The sequence below is a fragment of the Hibiscus syriacus genome, unplaced genomic scaffold, assembly GCF_006381635.1.
Source record: "Hibiscus syriacus cultivar Baekdansim isolate YM2019G1 unplaced genomic scaffold, ASM638163v2 tig00110788_pilon, whole genome shotgun sequence".
Lineage (NCBI taxonomy): Eukaryota > Viridiplantae > Streptophyta > Magnoliopsida > Malvales > Malvaceae > Hibiscus > Hibiscus syriacus.
In genome coordinates, this window is record NW_024062863.1 from 1,227,647 (window position 1) to 1,249,530 (window position 21,884).

Genomic DNA, 21,884 nt, shown 5'->3' on the forward strand with positions numbered 1-21,884 from the left:
TATATTAAAAACAACAGTAATATTTGCGAATGCAACTATAATTGTTATCGTAACGGATTAGGGTATAACATTTTACATCGCATATTATAACATTTTGTGTTTTGATATTTTATTAATAAGTAACCATTTAAATCGATAACACCATTTATTAGTCTTATTTTAAAAGCCGCACAGCCGAACACCACGTGTGAACTATCGTTAATCATTAATAGATTGTATGTTTGACCGCACGTGACTTTGTCCACAGGTTTGGTCTAATCAACCTTCTCATCATCACTTTCTCCTTTAAAAAACGCCACGTGCACTTGTAACCTTCCTTCATCCTCAGCTCGATTCTGAAGCTAAAAAATCGAACCCCAAACGCACGCGTTTCGTGGATGATATACTCTCGTATCGATCCTTACCTTACTATATCTCCCGTCTCCAAGGTGAAACCAAAAATGGGTTTTTTATTCGAGTCCAAATTTGGATTTTACTTCAATAAATGCGAACCATTTTTGCTGTTTTCTCATTTCTGCCCTTGATGATCTTCTCCTCCAAATATGGTTTTTTTTAATAAAAATAAATCGATCATCTTTATCATTATTATAATATTATTGTTTTTCATGCAATTTCTATCTGGTCTGCTCACTCTGCTTCTCTTCTCTGCACAGCTGTTGCATCTTTAATGCACTGTAAATCCCTGCTTTGTCGACCACTCAGTAAAACTCACCATTTCCCTTTATTTTTCATTTGTTTAAGCTTTGAGAGTCAATTCTTTTCTTCTTCAACGCAAACATTTCTTTCGCCTTTTCTCGAGAAAATTTCCGTTTTCAGCATTTTCAAAATTTGAAATACTTTTTTTGTTTATATTTTATAGAGATTTTGTACGAATAGCCGTCGTTTTGGTTTCGGATCCTAAAGTTGAGCTCGTGAAGCCTAGCTTTTGTTGCTAGGCTTCGCCTACTTATGATCTGACGGTTGTTTTCTCATCTTCGTTTCTTTTCAAATTTTTGATGGATGGGGATGTGATGTTCTCGTAGTATTTATATATATAAACCTTCCTCTCCATTGCTTTTTTAATGCAGATTTCCCAGTAATCTGAAACGCTCTTCTCTGCTAGCCTTTTTTAATGGCGTTTTAAGGGCTGACTCGCGGTATCAAACTCAGCCGTTTAGAGTTCCACTACTCGTTTACCTTTCTGAGTTTGGGTTTCCGAGTGTTAGGTGTTGCTTTCAGCGATGAATGGGCGTTTCGTTTTGGTACTGTCCTCGGTTTCCATCGGCGTATTATTCTTCTTCCTCGTCTTGCTTTTCCCAGGTGCTTTATTTACATGCATATATACCCTTTATTTTATTTTGCTTTATTTCTTTAATACTTTCAAAAATACTGGGGATTCGTCATCATCTTCTTTGACTGAATCCCTTCCATTTTCATGCTAATTTTATTGGTTTTTGCGATTTTAGTCGCAGATCAGTGTGCTTCATTCGGGTCGAAGCAGATGGAGCTGAGGATCAAGCAAGGAAACAACACACTTTCCACTCCAAACCGCAAGCTTCTTCATGGTAATTTACAAAATGGAATCTTTCATTCTGGGTTTTTGCTGTTGTTCTCGAATGTGTGCCTGATCATGACATGGGGTCGGGTCGATTTATGTTATGAATTTTCATTGTCAATGAACACAAAAAGTTTCAACTTTAAAGCAATTTGCTGCCCTTTGTGTCCCCTTAATGGTTCAAATTTGGTCTCTTTTCTTTTTTCCTGCAATTCCTGTAAAGTGTAAAATCATCCCCCCTAAAACACTGTATTTTGTCTGTAAATGTTTCCCCTTATTGGTTTGGTTGGTGGGTTTTTCATATTACTTTTGTGTTGTTTATTGGTGTAAAGAAAAGGTTGACCAGTTTTGATAGCTTTAATGTGGCTTAAATCACTAAATGAATCCCTAAATTTTACGGCTTTACTTAAATAAGCCCCTTGTACTTTCATTGTATTCAAATAAGCTCTTCTGTTTTTATTCATTGCTTTTGTATGTAGGAACAATGGTGAAGGAACCAAATCGAATTCGAGGTGAGAAGTGTAGCAAGGCCGACATAGTGGTCAACCAGGGAGCAACTTCGCCACTCCCCAGCGGCATTCCGACGTACACCGTCGAGATTGTGAACGTCTGTGTCACCGGCTGCGACATCTCGGGAATTCACTTGAACTGCGGCTGGTTCAGCTCTGCTCGGCTCATCAATCCCAAAACATTCCGACGCCTTCACTACAACGACTGCCTCGTCAACGACGGCAAGGCATTGATCAATGGCGGAACAATCTCGTTTCAGTATGCCAACACCTTCCTTTACCCGCTTTCGGTCTCTCGTGTCGTCTGTTCTTAAAGTTGTAAAAGATGAAAGGGCAGGAGCTCAACCTGTACATGACTTCAAAGCAAGAATAGGTTAGTGATATAGATTGGAACACTGGATTTCATACCAAAACTATACCTATATACCCTTCTGTTCCCATCCTTTTAGGTTCATTTTGAGATTATGTTTTAGCTACATGTCAATATATGTTATTTGGACTCGGATTTAAGCGCTAGATACAAAGTGTCTATCTCATATGGGTATGTTTGATTTTATAAATCTTTTGTTTATGTACCGTCGTTCTTGGGTTTTTGAATGATAATATTTCCGTGTATATATATATATATATATTCAAAATTAAACTCGTCACCATTTAAACTAAACTCAAAATTCTAAGCTTAAATGAAAATAATCGAGTTGACAACTTGACACACACATATATTACAATATAGGAGAAAGAAAATTATATACAAATTATAAATATAAAATTTTTGGAATGGTCTCAATGATTAAAGGAATTTTATTCTCCTTATATGATCTATATCCGAGCAACATAGTTTACACTTGTATGTTTATATCTAGATCTTTTCAATATGTATACTTGTGTGTGTCTGATGATCAATAGAGGGATTTATGTATACAAGTCCATCAAGCTTCACATGTTCCTATCATCAGGTAAGGGTTAGGGAAGTCCATATTTTTCTCCTTTCGAACATGTTGATAATTTTGTAATTTACAGCTCATCCCAATCATTCCATGATCTTGAACTTGGGGTGGCACCGGTGAACTCATGGTTTCTGGCACCTGATGATCATCTGAATCCGTAACCGTGCTCCCGTTGGCAACAGATTCTATGTTCCGGTAACTTGACATCCTCGGACACTGTCGTGTGGTTCCTATATACACATGTAACACCATCTTAAGCACCCCGAAGATGAATCCCATAACATTTGAACCTGCCAATAATAGATATAGAAACATTATTTTTAGTTGTGTTTGTCATTAACTTGAGCAAAACTTGAAAGCATTTGAATATTTAAGTTGGGATTGTCTTTTCTGACGGATATATTTACCACAATATATAAATCAGTGAGAAAAATGCCATACAAAAGCCACATGATAGCACTTATATATGGTAAGCATAATTGATAAATAAAATGGCATGAACTCCACACATCTGGTACGGATAACGTGCCTCTGCAACGTGTTGTCAAAATAATTTCTTATTCTCAATCAATAAATAAAGGAAATACGTAGTATAGAGAAATAAGAGTCGAATCCTCAGGGACTTAAAAAATCACAATTTAATGTTTGAATGGTTTTAACAAGACGAAAATAGTAAAAAATGGGGGTTTGTAATATGAGATTAAAATGGTAAAAATAAATAAAAACAATTTAAATAAAAATAAGAGTATGAAGATTGTGAATAAATACGGTAAAAGTAACCTCAAGCTTCGCTTTGATTCAATTTCCTTTAGATCATCGAATAAGATTTTCTCTTCGGGATTCACGTCGGTTACTTTGTCTACAAGGACTATCCTTGTGACTCTATCTTGTATACTGAATACTCAAGACAATCTTTGATTCCGGCTTCGGTAATTGATTCTAACAACATCTATTGTCGTAGATCAAATACCGTTTAAGTTCGTGGCGACCAACTCGGATTGTTGTTTCTATAACCGTCAATTCCGATCTCAATTCCCTCTTGGCGAAGCTATCTCGCCAAGTGTGTTCCCAGGAAGTCGAATTGCTTTCTATAAGCCGAATCTTCCTCCCACACGTTTAATCGCAACAACCTCTTGACCAAAGTCAATCTTTGATTTTGAAAACTGTTTTGATTTTTGAAAAATAAGCGCAGAGATTGAGAGAGATATTCCGAAGATATTAAGGGACCGTTTCAATTCTCCCGTTGGAATTGAATCATCGCGACAGCTCTCGGCTTATGAAAAGTTTAGCTAAGCATGACAAAAGTCATACTTAGCATAAAAATAAAACTTGAAAATAAAGAAAAATAAAAAAGAACTTGAAAAGGAAAAGAGAAAACTTTTATAAAAACTAGAGAGAAAAGAAGAATGTATCCCGAATAATGTTTTTAGGCTTACCCCAAGTGGGTATTTATAGCCTCTCAATGACTAAAGGATAAACAAAGAAAATAATAAAATAATACAAAAGATAATAGTTTTTTAAATTTAAATTCAAACTTAAACTAGTCTCCTAATGCAACTCTGCTCGTCAATCTTCCAGAAGGCGTGTGGACGAAGTCTTCTAGAAATTGCTGCTGACTGGACCTTCTAGAAACTGCCACGTTAGACCGCGTCGTGCCCAGAGTCGTGCCCATGTCTCCAGCCGTGACCAAATAATAAAAAAATGCATAATTCACCCGTTTTGTCACAAATTCTGGAAAGTAAGGACCTGTACAAAAACAAGTATAACACGACCAATTCAGCAGTAATATTTTCATATTTTTTACTTTTAATCTCAGCCTTTGATTTCTCTCATCCAACGATCTTAAAAAAATGTAAAACTAAAAAGTTTTACACTATGTAATTGAATCCTGCCCCTGTATATATATATAATCAGATATTCAAGTAGATGGTTAAGCAATATTTTAAAAAATATAAACTTACTATGATGCTTAAAGGTGCAACAAATACACTTGTAACAAAAACTACACTGATCCATCCAATGAGTTCAACTTGTTTTGACCCTTTCGCCAAAAACTAGAAGAGAAGAAGAATAGAGCAAAACACCCCAAAGTTCAGCAACAAGAATATCCTCAAGGTAAACATCTGCACATTATTTGCAAATTAAGACTTAATTAACTTCAAATTCGAATCCCGACAAACCATAGTGATTAAGGTGTTTGCAACGACGACTTTCATCTCAAGTTCGAATCTTGTGAATGACATTCGCACTACAAGAAAATATACCTTTAATGACACACGAACGATGACACATGCTAATTTATGACTTGCAAAAAATGTGTCATAAAAAATGTCATGTTTCTTAAAATCTGAACGATTTTTGACTTACAATAATGTGTGTCATATTTAATAGTCATAATCCAAAAAATTTGCAAAAACACGAAGTACAGTTTTAATTGTGTGTCATCTGTAAAAGTCGTATTTTAATTTTCCCCCATTATTCTCATCACGTATGTATGGTTTCCCCCCCAAAATTTCAAAGCCTACCTTTCCTCTGTCTTCGTACACAATCCCCTCACCACGCCATTGTTATATCCCCTCCCCAAATATTTTGTTTTTCTTGGAGAGTTAATAATAATGGCGGTTGGTCGAGAAGTAGCAATATCACTCGATGGTGTGAGGGACAAGAACGTGATGCTATTAAAGAAACTCAACATTGCTATCTTCCCCGTTCGTTACAACGAAAAGTACTATGCCGATGCTCTGGTTTCCGGTGAATTCATAAAGCTTGGTTTGCCTCCTTTCCTCCCCCAATCTTTTCTGGGTTTTCGTTATTTTCTTTAGAAAGCATGTTACTCTCCCGTTGTTGTGTTCGATTCTTGTTTCGGTTTTTTTCTTCGCAATTGTTCAATTTGAAATAGAAAAAAAAATGTTCAATTGTTTCGGAGTTTTCTTGAGTTTTGGGTCCCATCAATTCTTTTCCCGCTCGGTTCTTCGTATGATGAGTTTAAAGTAACGCTTCCCCCTTTTTTCATGGTATGTTGAGATTGCATGTTTCCCCTATTTACAAAATGACAAGTAAAATGTTTTTTTGATTAGCTGAATTAGGTGGTTGAGTCATTTTCAGAATTTGAAAAGATCCCCTTTTCTGATTCCTGATGTTTATCTTCTGTATCTTTTTACTGTTTTTATTATAATTTACGTTTATTGTTCGTTTGCTTCAACAATTTCCTTTTAATTTCCATGATTTATGGTAATTTATATGTGCAATGAGCTCTTGTGGGGTTTAAGAACTGTCCAATTTAGTGAAAAAGATGGATGATTGTGTTTAATGGAGATGGTCATAGTAGAGTCAGATATTCAAACATCATAGTCATTAGAAGACTGGATTTGCTCCAGTTTGCTTGTTCTACCTTTCTAAGTGCATACTATTTATTTATGGAATATTGGTTCTTTGAATTCTATGGTTTACTTAGATGAGTGATTGAAGAAGAATAAAGGAATTATAAAATATCTGAATCTAAATCCTTGACAAGTGAGCTACTACTCTCATTTATATTAATGTTTTGACAATTATCTCTTATATTCCAAATCTTATCCGATCTCGCTTGTATATTACCTGCATGCAATCTCTAAAATTCCTATGAGGAAATGACTTTATAGCCTTCCAAAGTTATGTCTTGCCTCTAATCTTTCATACCAAACATGGATTCCCTCTGTTGGCCAAATGGTACTTATTTTGTGAAGAACGAATCTTATTTTAAATTTGTACGACTTCATTACGGAAATGCCACACGGAACATGTCAATCCGTCGGTTTTGGTTGGCAAACATTGTTGCGACCTTCTTGGATAACTCCCATCAATGCCCTAAACCATTCTAAGGGTATTCTTTTATTTTTGCTTTAATCAGACTCTAATTTTAGGTTTGGATCATTTAAATTTTTATTCGGCATAGTTAACTTCAAGGATATCTACAATTTACTCCGGAAGCTTTATCAGGCCAAAGAAAATCCCTTAGTGATTATGATCAAGGGACTTTTTCTACAGTTGTCATATTACCATGCGTATTTTACCCTATTGCATAGCCCCAAAAATTTAATTCATATTCTTCCCTTCTTATATAAACTCCATTTCTCTTTGTAGTCTACATCAATTTTCTTATTTCTTCATTTTCTTATCCAAATTCCTTTGATCATAGTTCACAAGAAGAAGAAAAATGGCAATTCTTGGTCTCGTCATATGACTTATATAAAAACACATGGATAGCATTCTCAGGAGGGTTGCTGACTTATCTATGTTAAGTGATATCGATGTTGGACTTATGATGTTTTCTCATACAGGTCAATTTACTAGTTTTGCTAGCAAGGGAATGTGATGAAGAGTCTCTAATAGATAATAATGTTATTTATTTTCTTCTTTCCATATTCTTGTGTTTTCGAGTTCTAAATGCATCTTGTGATAAAAAAATTATCATGCCCTCTATAGGATTGAGGATATCTTTCTTAGTTTCTTGGACTGTTGTGATGAACATGGATAATATGTTTTGATGATCTTTGCTATTTTTATCCATAAAAGATTTCACAAATAGTGAAGCTAAGGGTTTACTAATACATTTGTTGTGTTTAGTTGCGCTACATTGTATGACTACTCTATGTTAGGTCTGTGTGGAGTTTAGAAGCGAGCTTTTGCTGTTGTGTTCTTTTAGATGTTTTTATGTTACTAAAATAGAGCAGTTTTTGTGCAATGGATTATACTTACTGGGTTTTGTTTAATGCGCTTATTTCATACAGTTTGATGTGCTTTGAGAGGGACTTGTTGCAAACAATTGTTTGCTTGAGAACATCTATTTTTGGGCCTTGCACTTCCATGTTAAGGTCTAGTGTCAGTGCCTTGTATCCTTGACAGCACTTTTCTTAACTAGCATTTTTTCTTCCTTATCAGTTATCAATGTAGTCTAATGTCTATTGAAAGATGGAAGAACGACATCTATTTATTGGTACAAACAAATAAAAGTGTCAAATTCTTTGCATTTTATATTGAACTTTAGAAACTTTCTCGGTCAAGAGTGTTGAATACTGGAATAATATAAAGATAGAGGGGGAAGGAGATGGCTAAAATAGAAAATCACCGTGCTTTTACACTCATGTGCTTTTCTGGGAGTGATTTAAAAGTGGAATGCAAGAAAATGTCTATTTCCTATATTTTGTCTCTTGTTTCCCGATTATGCTGGATTAAAATGTGTCAAGCTAAGGTCACAAATGCATTCCCTATATATTTCATGATTTCTTAGTTTCGAGTTGAAAATGATTATGAAATATATGATTCAAATGTTAAGTAGTAGCGAATCTTACAAGTTACTGTTGGTGTCGGGCAATGTTTTTAAATATTGATACCAACTAGCTAAAAATGCAGTGGATTATTGTTGTACTCAATAATATTGGATTTGATAGTGCTCTATATCTGCTAAAAGAGTTGATGTTTTCATTATTGATTCGCTTGCAGCATGTTCAAAATATTTTCATGTGCTTTATTATTGAGGGGAGGGTTGTTTAGAGCATAAAATTGAAAACAAGGTTAGAACTTAGAACTTGGGTTGATTTCAATGAAGTGTTTAGTGCATAATATTGAAAACAATGATAGATCCATGTATGTAACTTGTTAATTCATTCGCAAGGTCTTTAGAACTTGGGCCAATTTGAGATTATGTTGGAAAGTGACCTATATAATTCAAAAGTTAGCATGTTATTCTAACAATCACACGTTTGCTTGCTAACTCAGCATATTACAGTGACATCTGTGTATAATTCAATTGCTTGCTAACTCTTTGATAATTATATACTTCATTTTAAATAAGTATAAATTATATACTTATTTCATATTTTTTACTTAGGTTGGCGATGGGAAGGAAGAATACACGGATGATGATATTGATGATATTCGCAAAGAATAGGTATCTTATGTGGCAAAATTTATTATGTCGTGATATTTTGTATCGACATATGATTACAATATTTTTGATAGCTTAATGTTAATATATTGTATGCAAATGGATTGCTTATATATAATATGATATATATATTTAGTATTATGAGGCATTAAATGTAATTTAGTTTGATTATTTATCAATCTACAATATATATATATATATATAAAAGTTATAAATGCGTGTCATAAATTTATGACACACAAATGTGTGTCATCTTTATTTATGACGAGAGCTTCAATGACGCGCAATGAGCGTCATAAATGCGTGTCATAAATGAGCGTCATAAATGCGTGTCATAAATGAGCGTCATAAATGCGTGTCATAAATACGCGTCATAGATTTATGACGCACAATTACGCGTCATCTGATATTTATGTTTGTGGCTTCAATGACATGAATTTGTGTGTCATCTGCACCCATAGATGACGCGTATAGCGCGACATTAAAGGGGTTTTTTCTAGTAGTGTCGCATAGTAGAATTTGTTATAGCAACCATAACATATGAAAATAAAACAAGAGAGTGTTATATATACTCTAGCTTGCTTTGATGCATAAGCAACATAGATGAGATGGAAAAAAACACCAGTTTTATAAAATTACCATTCATATATAGATGATAAGTACAGTCATTCAAACCAGTTCTTACTTACTGCTGCATCAAATTATTAAAGTTCACAGAGTAGCATATGTTTAAGAAGCTAAGTTTTAATAAACACAAAGAAACACTTATTCATTAGGAATCGAAGTAGAAAGGAATTCCTCATCCTCCACAAACACTGCAGATTCTTCAATTTCATCAAGAAATCGATTGCATCTTCGTAGAATTTCAGTATATAGGCAAGCTTGATTAGCTCGGAAAGAAAAGTAATATGATCTTGCTTATCCCACAATAGTCTTTCTGCAACTGTTTCGGAAAAGTAAGTAACATATTCAAGCTGATACTTTAGCCCAACAGAATCGTCCATTTTCTGAATGAAAAACTTGGAGCACTCTTTGTTCCAACGCACCATTTGACTTGCTTGCACTTCAAGTGTTCATCTGAAGTTAATAATAAAGTATATCCGACTACAATCGGTTTGAATCTCGAGGACAGTGAGATTGAGGAGGGACTGAACAACTTCATGCCTTTTACCAGCTTCCAGTTTCGTTGAACAAGCTAAAAAACCAAGTCGGAGCAGCCCTCTTCCAATCATAGTATCTTTAAGCTTGATCTGCTTAAGTTCCAGGCCATTTGTTATAAATAACTCTTTCTTCTGTACAGACCTAGAGATCACTCAAACTCCAATTTTTGTGTATAACTCAAATAGCACAGTCTGAGGCAAAAAGGGTAAGCTCGGCTGAGGATACCAGACAAACAGAGGACGATAAGAGGACTAGACAAAATTATCCTTGAGCAGAATATCATCAGCTATAAACACATCATTATTTTTTCAAATAACATTATCCCATTTAAACCTGAATCCACAAGAACTTTGCACAAACTTTCAGAGAGCATTTTCTCATTCTTCGAACTCTTGTGCAGCATAACAAACCTCCAGAATGCAAAACATTCATCATGTGTCAATCGATGCCCCGAATTTTCTCAAACTTTCCGGAGTCCGCAATAATCCTCAAGTGAAGGATTTGATTTGACCCCGAATACACCAGAGAAAAACTACAGTGGGACTTTGTTCTTATAATGTTTATCCAAAATAATGAGTTGCAATCTGAAGAGTCCATCTTTATCATGTAGAGCACGTTCATCAAGATCAACCCACCTTCCATGTTCATTTCCATCAGGGATCCATATTAACTGTTTAGCTTTGCTATCCGGCAACTGTTCCGCTTTTGCCAAGAATTTATATATTCGAATAATTGTGGCAAAATCCGAATGATTATCAAGATCATTGGCTGCAGTGAGCATCCCCTCTTAGCATCAACGATAACTCCAACTGAAGACGACTCTTTTGCATAGGTTCTAATCTCATAACCATAAAAATCTTCATCTATGAATGGCCCATCAGTTGGTTTTAAGTCTGATTTCTCATCAAACAATAAACAATCACGCGGACTCATATAACCAACATAGGTTTTCAACCAATTTTTTGAAACTTTCTTAAGAAACTCTTCAGAGAAAGTGTACTCCTCCAACAAAATCCTCTAGCATTTTAGAAATAAAAGTGTCATTGTGGGAGTTACACCATTAGTTCTTTTTGGGAAACAGAGACGAGAATGAACAAATTTCACACCTCTTTCAAATTCAACTACTACACCAATGCTCTCCAACTCATGACTATACTTATGAATGTCCTTTCCATAGTAGTTGTAACTGTCATCGATAAAAGGAAGTTGAGAAATGGAAGATATGGATTCCCATTCTGGACTAAAGATGATGCACTCTCTCGGAGACCTGAAATCGCCAAGCCGAGTCCTCAACCACTTTACTTCAAGGATGCATTTCTTCAAGTCAGAGGGAAACTCATAGGTCGTTCCTTTCAGTTGTCTACAACATGAGAGGAATGAGAGCGTTATCTTTTGTAACAGATGATAAAGATGCCACTTGCCTGAAGCTGCTATAAAAGATTTGATTGCTACCTCAAAATCCACCACAACACTCAATGTCTTCAACTCATTTTTATAGAAGAAGATATTACTTCCATAGAAAGAATGTTCGATTATCGAGAAACAACTGAAAACCTGGAGAAGACAACCACACTGTTGATCAAATAGAAAACACTCCGATAGATGTTTGTAATCAAGATTTGTCTTCAAACAACTTGCACCTCCAAGAGTTGAAACAAGCCTGTTGGGTTGTTTAGAATTACGCATACATTCCAGCAAAAAAATAAAAGCATCAGCTTTCAAAGACCGTGCAGATTGTTTCAAGTTGTCAATGACAAGCTGATGATATCCACTGAAGCCAACTATAACACCAAGCAGCCTGAGTTCTTCTTTGAAGCAAAAGATTTCATCACCATAAAATGCTTGATCAATTAGGGGAAGATCACATAATTGTATGGCAATTTTCCATTCTTCATCATACAAGATAGTTCCAATCGATGATCTGTAACCACAAGAAGTCTTCAGCCACCTTCCTTCTTTGATACTGCGGATAAACTCATCAGGAGGGAGGTATTTTGTCCTCAAATATTTTATTAGACCAAGAACGGAAAGCACATGATCTTTAATTAACAATGACGAAGATGCCAGTCTCATGAGATGATCCCCAATGAATTTACATGCTTCTCCATAATCAAACATGACACAATTGTTTGCAACTCCTCCCTATAATGGCTTATTCTTTCTCCATAAAAGCTCTGATCTATTAGCGGAATATCAACAAACACTGATCCATTCTGCAAAATATCTCCCCATGATGAGGAATAAAAGAATGATTGTTCTGGTGGCTTGTAGCCAGAAGAACCATTTATAGTGACCCTCAACAGCTTCCACTCTTTATGCTTGTCAGAAACCGATTTGGAATAGGAATTCTTCTTTTTTTCATGTATTATCCAATCCAGCAGCAAGAACGTGTTTTCCTTCGTAAGCATCAAAGAGGCGGCAGGAATTGCAACATTTGGAGGAGGCAGAGATGTGATGTCCAAAAAAGCAACATGTGAACGTAGAAACTTCAAGAGCTGCCCTCCAGGAGTTGTTCCAGATTTCAGTAGAATAAAGGCAACCAAGTTGTTCCATTTGCTTCCCTTAGCAGGAACAAGAATCTTCCTTTTCTTGTTCGCATATACAATAGTACCATAGTTATCTACCAGTGGCATGATGCCACACAAATGATCAACTTCGGCTACTGTTACAAATTCCTTCAAGAATGAATGATAAAGGAAGTGAGCATAGGTTATAACAAGCTTCGTTCACGACCAAGTTGGTCAATAAGAGCAGCTGCATAAGTATACACACTTAGGGAATCAACATTTGCCTGGTTTTGAAGCCATTCCAAAATTGTTTCTTGCTTAGATAATGTCAAAATGGCAGTTTGTGTGGTTTCAGGAAGGAAAACACGATTTGTAACCCCACTAAATTCCCTATGAGAATCAATCATCCAAGAGATATGAGATAATTGACTTAATCGATATAATACTGACTAACTACTTCGTGCAGATTTACTGATTACTGCACAAAGACACACATCCATAAATATCCAAATATTTGAGAATAGGTATGTTATTGATAGTGGTTCCGTCGAAAACATTCTTCCAATTCTCAGCAAGGAAAAGCATAAGTTCAAGGTAAACACCCTCCGAAGCTCCAAGTACAAGATCAGAACCTTGGATGCACTTTGAATACCATCATTTGTCAACTGATCCAACTCCCAAAAAGTTCATAATATCATCCTACTCAACCATATCAAAAGAAGGATGCAAAACATAAGTTCCATGGGATGAAATACTACTCAAGCCTAGCCCCTCCTTTCTTGCCTTCACTATAATATCCCAAAAAGCAGGCATAATTCTACCAACTTCACTAGGTTTATGGAAAAACTTTTGCCCTGAGCACAATTCATCGATTGGAAGTATATATTCATTTACCAGTTTCGATCTTATAGCGTCCCTAACGGTATTAAAATTCTGATACACAATTCATCGACTGGAACCTCATTAGTCAGTTTCACCAGTGAGATGAATGCATTGACAAAAACAATGGGAACAGAATCGAGAATCCCTTTGTTCCATTTGTCTCTCTTGATGATGATAAAACAAAATCTGCTTGAATAATGAATGTGATATTGGTCACCATTGTTGGAAGCGTAGGTGGGCTCTTGGTAATTTATAAAACTCAAAATATTATTGATACGAGGTAAAATACGTTACAACGACATTACCCCAATATTACAATATTACAACACTATAACACTAGCTGCGGCTAGTTTACAAACACAACCTCAATATTCAAGTTTTATTAAGTTTTACCCTCTCTCATAGCTTTGCTAAGCTATCTCAAATTTTCTCTAGCTTTTCTAAGTTTACACTCATTCTTATTTTTCTCACTTGTATTTTTTCTTTTACATTGCATATATAACTAAGCTTAGAATACACATATATATAGGTATAATAAACCTCCTCATATGTTTCTATAATCTTCTTGCCTCCATTTGCTTGTTTGCTTTTCCTTATGTTTGTCGTGTAAATTCCTTAATTGGCAAGCTTGCCAACTCAACTTGAGCCGCTGCCATGTTTTGTTGTTGCCCACTCATATTATAATATTATTAGCTTAATTTCTAAGTAATTAATGAAGTTCCTCATTCATAGTTGCTTGCCACGTTTTTCCTCATTGCCTCCATATTTGACTTTTTCAACTTTCATATTTTATTTCCCTTTTTCTTTGTGAATGCCACCTTTCTTGACTTTTCAATATTTAGAAATCAGGTTTGATTTCTAACACTCCTCCTCAAACTTGATTTTCCATTTCGAGCTTTTCTCCACTTGTTATCTCCAATTGATTCTTGTGGATCTTCGAACTTCTGTGGGAGATGCTTCAGAATCTTCTATTATGTTGTTGCTATCGCTGCTGCTGCTTAACGACGATGGTACATCAGCTTGTTCATCTTGCTTGATATGATCGTCATCTTTATCTTCATTAAAAAATAGTCCTTCAACTTTATTTTCCTCTTTGCTCTATCTCCAATAGTCTGCTTCATCGAACTCGACATCTCTTGGAATTATTACTTTCTTGGTAAGAGGATTATATAATCTGTAAGCTTTGCTTCTTTCATCATTGCCAATGAAAATACATTTTTCTCCTCTGTCATCAAGCTTCTTTCTAATCTGTTTAGAAACGTGGTCATATGCGATGCATCCAAAAATCTTGAGGAGTCCATTTAACACCCCAACCCATATCCGACCCGAATACAAGTCTGAGGTGTCACATTGACCTTTTAAAACATGTACTTGTGTAAAATAGTGAGTAATTTAAAACTTTTATAACATATAAATGACTAATTTACATAAAAGACATTTTCATTATTACAAAACCAATCAGAGCGTGTATATTTCACTTATTTATTTACATATAACTATTCTAAACATTTATAAAACTGTTCATAGCTTAAACAATATATTCTTTTGAAAACATGCCAACTAGAACTTTAGATACTAAAATACATATTATTCACATCTTTTCTGATCTGACCTTTAGTAAGGAGAACTGACCTGTCTTGCTCCACATTGCTCTTTACTCTTCTCGAAACCTACGTGTAAATCACTTACACGCTAAGTCAAAGACTTAGTGAGCCATATAAACATATAAGGTAAACGGTAACTAATAATCATACCTAAACAATTACTACTATCATTTCATACCACTCATACTTTTACATGTAACAAATATATGTATACATATATGTCATTATCATTCATATCTCTCATCTCATGTTCCTATGATCTCTTATGTCCATATCATATAACATATATCATAACCAATTGCACATATACATATCATGTCATGTAAACCATATATATATACTATCATAAAACACGTACACCCAAGCAACTATATTATCATCTTCATTTCTTTCTTATTTTATCACTATCATTGATTCCTTTCATCATATGGTCTTATAAGTTACCATTTGTACAATCAATATCACACATGAAATTCCACAAGGAAACAAACATATTATCATATCACTTTATTAATATTATCTATTTAATAGCCCATGACACACATGTGAGAACTAAAGATATGCGAGTACATAGAGGTTGTGCACTAATGCTGTCACCACAGCTTATATAATTGCACTGAAGTGCCACATATAATTGCACCGGAGTGCCGCGTAGAATTGCACCGTAGTGCCATATAATAATGTCCATAAGGACCACATATCATTCCTTAAGAATCATATACATATACTAGGGATCAAGTATGTGTCTCACCAGACTTCACACATGTTCCAAAGAATACATATATGTCCCGAATGACCACATATCATTCCTTAAGAATCATATACATATGCCAAGGATCAAGTATGTGTCTCACCAGACTTCACACATGTTCCAAAGAATACATATATGTCCCGAAGGACCACATAGACCCTCGACTCTTGGCATGCCAACTATACCCCTAGCTCTCATGACACATAACATGGGCATTATCTTTTATATCCTTTTACATATTCATGTAACCATATCATATATTCATATAAGCTCATGGTTTCATTCACATATACATGTAATCACGTAGTTCATGTCAATTCTCATATGAGTTCATATTCATATAAACATAGGATTCACCCTCATGTATCACATATACTTTCTCTTTCATATGGCTCATAACATTTCTCATGTGTTCATATGATATGTAAATCATTGTCATCTTATCATGTTATCACATAAACATATCATCTTACAATACATACAAAACACATCAATACCTATATTCACATATACCTATCATTTCATTATCCTTATTATTATTCTTATCATCACCATTAACCCCTTTTACTTACCATATTCATATCAATAACACATATACTCAAACACACATATAAATCATAACAAATACATACTTCTATGAATTCATGTTTTTCACTATTGGAAATAGACTTATCACAAGTTTTATTTTCCCTTGAACCTCATATACTAGAGAATGTGCACTCACTTTAGCTTTGTTTTGATTCGATTATAATCCTTCAATTGATCCGGAACGGGATCACGTTCTATATCTACATCATCATACATAGATCTATATTAGTATTATAACTAATATACTCTAATGGTTCACTCTTTAGACTAAGAGAAAAGGCAATTTCATCTTTTAATGAAGGTATGCATCGATGCACTACTGATGCATCGATGCATAAAATGCATTCGATGTTTGTTTATTACTGGGATGCATCGATGTATTCATTATGCATCGATGCACTAATTGCATTCGATGTATTTATTTTAAAAGAGTGCATCGATGCACTACTAATGCATCGATACACCTTTAAACAATTTCTGGGTTTTAACATTGATGCATCGATGCACTATGAATGTGCATCGATGCACTATGCCCAGAACCGCTTTTTGAACCCGAAAATTCATTCTTTTTGGATTAAATCCTTCATATTTCAACCCCTTTCATATTCCTAACTTTCATATACATACTTAAACTCATTAATATTCATTTATCTCATCTTTAACCTCTAAATTTCATCTTTCATATGGAAATTCAAAAATCATACTCAATTTCTAACATGTTCCAAATTCCATTCAATTGCTTCTAACTTCTTAATTAGACCCTTGACAAGTCAAATCCAACTTTAGAACTTCAAAAACCTTTCTATAACAAAAGTTCATTTATAAACCCTTAATAGAAATTCCTTTCTAATTCTCTCTCTTTGGTGTTTTAAACTTATATAAGCTTTCCTTAAGCTTATATAACACTCAAAGACTCAAATCCAACTTAAAACTTTCAAGAAATCAAAAGCTAAATCAAACTTACATTTGCTCTTGGCTTCTACGTAAAGAAGAAGAAGAAAGGAGAAGAGCACTCTGGAGAATTCTCTCCCTTTCCACGTGTATTTATCCTTACCAATCCCATTTTAATTCATTTATTGGTCAATTGACCTTTTTGCCCTTTATTTCCTTTAATAATTATTAAATAACCTTCATCATATATATCCAATAATCATTGAACTATTTCATTCTTCTACTTTAGTCATCAAATTCTGAAACTTTACAATTTGATCACTAACCCATAGTTTGGGATATTACAAATATCCCCTCCTTTTAAAAATTCGTCCTCGAATTTTCACTACACATCCTGAGAAGAACATATCTTCTAACGTTCTTATGCTGCTTTCTGAACTTAATCTTTTGTATCATCTTTAATAACTTGGTTCTTATCTTTTCAATTATTCGACTACCTTTTTACTTTATATCTCCTATCATGTCACTTATCAGATAGACAATAACATTAATTCTTATTACTCAAACTCATAAATCAATCAAATTCCTTGTCAATCTTCAATTGTCTTTCAAGAATCACCAAACTTTTATTTCATCCTTACTTGACTGACTCTAAAACTTCGTTAATACCTATAAATCTTTATTCATTTCTCTGACTACATCCACTTGACCAAGAAACATAACCTTAAATCTTCATCATAACTGATTAAACATACACTTTGCATAACTAAACAATTTCTCATATTACCTGACATACCTTTCTTACTTCTGGTTAAACTTATACTCTATATCTCAACATAACCTTTATCACATCTGATTCTTTAAACTTCATCCTTTCATTTCCTTCATAAATCAAAATCTTCTTATACACCAATCATATCTTTCTTTCATGTTCACATACTCTTTTCCTATTACTTAAAGTCATCTCTGATTACCAATCTTTATAACTTTACTAATCACTTCACTTATACAGAACCTCATTCTTATCGTATCTTGCTTGTATTTTCTTCCATCAAAATTTTCTTTAAAACACATAAATATTTATCTCCTTGCCTATATCATATCTATATGATCAAAATACACAACCGCATCTAGATTCGTATCTCATTTGATTAACTTACTTTATGTTTCCTTCAAATCTGATAATTCTAACATCCATGTCATTACAGCTAATTAATAACAACTTTTCAATCTAGGGCGTAAGCCCTGATCAAATTAATCATACACATCATTTCAGTTAAAATCAACTCAGTGTAATTCACTTATTGAACCCATACTCTCATTCATATACAGTATTATGCCTTGTCTCCTTTATTACCTTTCATTTCAATGATTAAAATACATAACCATATCTTAATCCACACCATACATAATTAGCTTACCCTGAAATCATCTTCTAATCCTTTAACTTTAATTCACTACTATCTTATAACTCTTTTAGTCAACATCGATTCTTCCAATCTAAAACATAAACCTTCATCGAACCATTCATATACATTCTTTGCAGTCGGAATTATTTCAACAATAGTTTACTCAACTAATCAAATAAACATTCAATCTCATACACCATGTCACTTCCATTATTCAAGCTTAACATTCTAACTTCCTTTATTTATAAACTGATCATTGATGTACACATACTTAAACTCTTCTTATCAATCCTTAGTTTTACTCAAACATTTGAATCCTCACTTCCTTCACTCTATCACTTTACTATAATCACAGTATACAACTGTATCCAGATTCACTTCATATTTGGTTATCATAACCTACCATATCTTGAAATTTTGTAATTTCAATACATTCCGTCCCATAATCTTGTTAGCCCACGCTAACTCTTTCCATCTTAAATACAAAAACAGTATCTACCTCACTTGATACATTTAAAATACTTCTTATCCTTCACATTATTTAATTTCTAGCAAAACACTTAATCCATTCCTTGGTCTTTATCCATTTATCCTTTTATAATCCGCATTGTCTTATACATAACTAAACCATATCATGTTCTTCATACTCTCATGCTCTTTTATATCACATATATTTATCCTTAACTTTCACTCCTTATCACATTTTCATTACTTTAATAGTCAACTTTACTTGCACAAAACCTTGTTCTTTACAATTCTTATACTTATGTTTTCTCCACTTGTTTCAAAAAAATCACCAGATTTCAATACTCATCTAATCCATTTAAAATACTTTTTCTGCTTCGATTTACATAACTTCTGAAAGAGCTTTTAACCCAATTCACAAGGGTTATCTTTAACCCTGACTTATCCTCAATTAACTCTTTGTTTAATCTTTCAAGATCAAACCTACTGTTGGAGTCTGTTGAACTCTCATCTGATTTGATTCTCTGACAGAGAATACAACTAATTCATGTCTGGTTTAAAGTTGAACCAGAATCTCTACCTTTCTTTGATGATGCTAAAATTCTATGAAGCACTAATTCTATTAATCATCTGAGATTTTATTTCTCCAAACTTTTCGTTCTGAGCTTTTTCTCTTTAAAGATTTAACACAATTAACCATTTCTTGAAACGATAACAAATTCAAAACCAGTAACACTCTTTTAATTTAAGGCGCAAGTCCTAACAATAAATCATATATATCATTTTCAGTCGGAATTAACTCAGCAGCAATTCTGCTTAGCTTAATAAACTTATAATCATACTCATACAAGGTGTAATTCTCTTGTTTCAAGCTCGTGTATTCCAGTTTCATCTGTCTTATAAACTGGTCATCAATGTACTTATTCTTGAACTCTTATATAATTCTAATCACATCATTTAATCTTTTAACGTTCTTATGGTGACAATTGTCCACCATACTCTAACTTACCAAAGTAGTAACAAAACTACTCAATTCAACATCTCCACTTCGAAGAAATGAAAACCTTTTATTATATCATTCAACCAAAGGTCTATAACAATAGAACCTTCCTCAAATCAACTCTTGAACTTGGGTGCTCGCAACTTTATCAACTAATTTGATACATTCATTCTATGAGTTAAACAAATATAAATTAAAAACACATCAGAACATTCTTCAACATGAAGAATAATTTTCCAAATTTTATACAGGCATTTCCTGAGGTGTTCGCTCTTCTCCCTGCCTGGCCAGGGCAGGTCAATGCTATTACCTTCAGGTTTATTACCTTTCACTTCTTTCGAAACTCTTATTATCATACTTCTATTATCACATAATAATCTATTTTTATTAGCAAGACAACATACTCCTTACACTATCAGATCAGAATTTTTCACTTTGAGTTGGCATGTATACTTTTTAAAACACTTCTGACTTCGATTTAAGCCTAGAATCGGCTAAATTGTAGCTCTGATACCATTAAATGTAACACCCCAACCCATATCCGACCCGAATACAAGTCTGAGGTGTCACATTGACCTTTTAAAACATGTACTTGTGTAAAATAGTGAGTAATTTAAAACTTTTATAACATATAAATGACTAATTTACATAAAAGACATTTTCATTATTACAAAACCAATCAGAGCGTGTATATTTCACTTATTTATTTACATATAACTATTCGAAACATTTATAAAACTGTTCATAGCTTAAACAATATATTCTTTTGAAAACATGCCAACTAGAACTTTAGATACTAAAATACATATTATTCACATCTTTTCTGATCTGACCTTTAGTAAGGAGAACTGACCTGTCTTGCTCCACATTGCTCTTTACTCTTCTCGAAACCTACGTGTAAATCACTTACACGCTAAGTCAAAGACTTAGTGAGCCATATAAACATATAAGGTAAACGGTAACTAATAATCATACCTAAACAATTACTACTATCATTTCATACCACTCATACTTTTACATGTAACAAATATATGTATACATATATGTCATTATCATTCATATCTCTTATCTCATATTCCTATGATCTCTTATGTCCATATCATATAACATATATCATAACCAATTGCACATATACATATCATGTCATGTAAACCATATATATATACTATCATAAAACACGTACACCCAAGCAACTATATTATCATCTTCATTTCTTTCTTATTTTATCACTATCATTGATTCCTTTCATCATATGGTCTTATAAGTTATCATTTGTACAATCAATATCACACATGAAATTCCACAAGGAAATAAACATATTATCATATCACTTTATTAATATTATCTATTTAATAGCCCATGACACACATGTGAGAACTAAAGATATACGAGTACATAGAGGTTGTGCACTAATGCTGTCACCACAGCTCATATAATTGCACCGAAGTGCCACATATAATTGCACCGGAGTGCCGCGTAGAATTGCACCGTAGTGCCATATAATAATGTCCATAAGGACCACATATCATTCCTTAAGAATCATATACATATACTAGGGATCAAGTATGTGTCTCACCAGACTTCACACATGTTCCAAAGAATACATATATGTCCCGAAGGACCACATATCATTCCTTAAGAATCATATACATATGCCAAGGATCAAGTATGTGTCTCACCAGACTTCACACATGTTCCAAAGAATACATA

The 21,884-nt window shown here is 33.9% G+C and overlaps 1 protein-coding gene across 3 annotated transcripts; it reads left to right on the forward strand.

Annotated features, from left to right (window-relative positions):
- Positions 1-844: 844 nt before the first annotated feature.
- LOC120140607 (protein TAPETUM DETERMINANT 1-like) lies at positions 845-2,521 on the forward strand. 3 transcript variants are annotated; one of them, XM_039155570.1, is made up of 3 exons: positions 845-1,299; positions 1,452-1,544; positions 2,014-2,521. In XM_039155570.1, exons 1-3 carry the CDS (start codon positions 1,221-1,223, stop codon positions 2,355-2,357), a joined length of 516 nt encoding a protein of 171 aa, XP_039011501.1. In that variant the 5' UTR covers positions 845-1,220; the 3' UTR covers positions 2,358-2,521. The 3 variants fall into 3 exon arrangements, with proteins under 3 accessions (XP_039011501.1, XP_039011502.1, XP_039011500.1); XM_039155571.1 differs by having other exon boundaries at positions 1,481-1,544; positions 2,008-2,521; XM_039155569.1 differs by having other exon boundaries at positions 847-1,299; positions 2,008-2,519.
- The last annotated feature ends 19,363 nt before the right edge of the window (positions 2,522-21,884 follow it).

Coding starts and splice junctions, on each gene's coding strand:
- LOC120140607 (XM_039155569.1), top strand. CDS start 1,221: ATGAATGGGCGTTTCGTTTTGGTACTGTCCTCGGTTTCCATCGGCGTA. Junction 1,300..1,451: donor CCTCGTCTTGCTTTTCCCAG/GTGCTTTATTTA, acceptor TTTTAGTCGCAG/ATCAGTGTGCTTCATTCGGG. Junction 1,545..2,007: donor AAACCGCAAGCTTCTTCATG/GTAATTTACAAA, acceptor CATTGCTTTTGT/ATGTAGGAACAATGGTGAAG.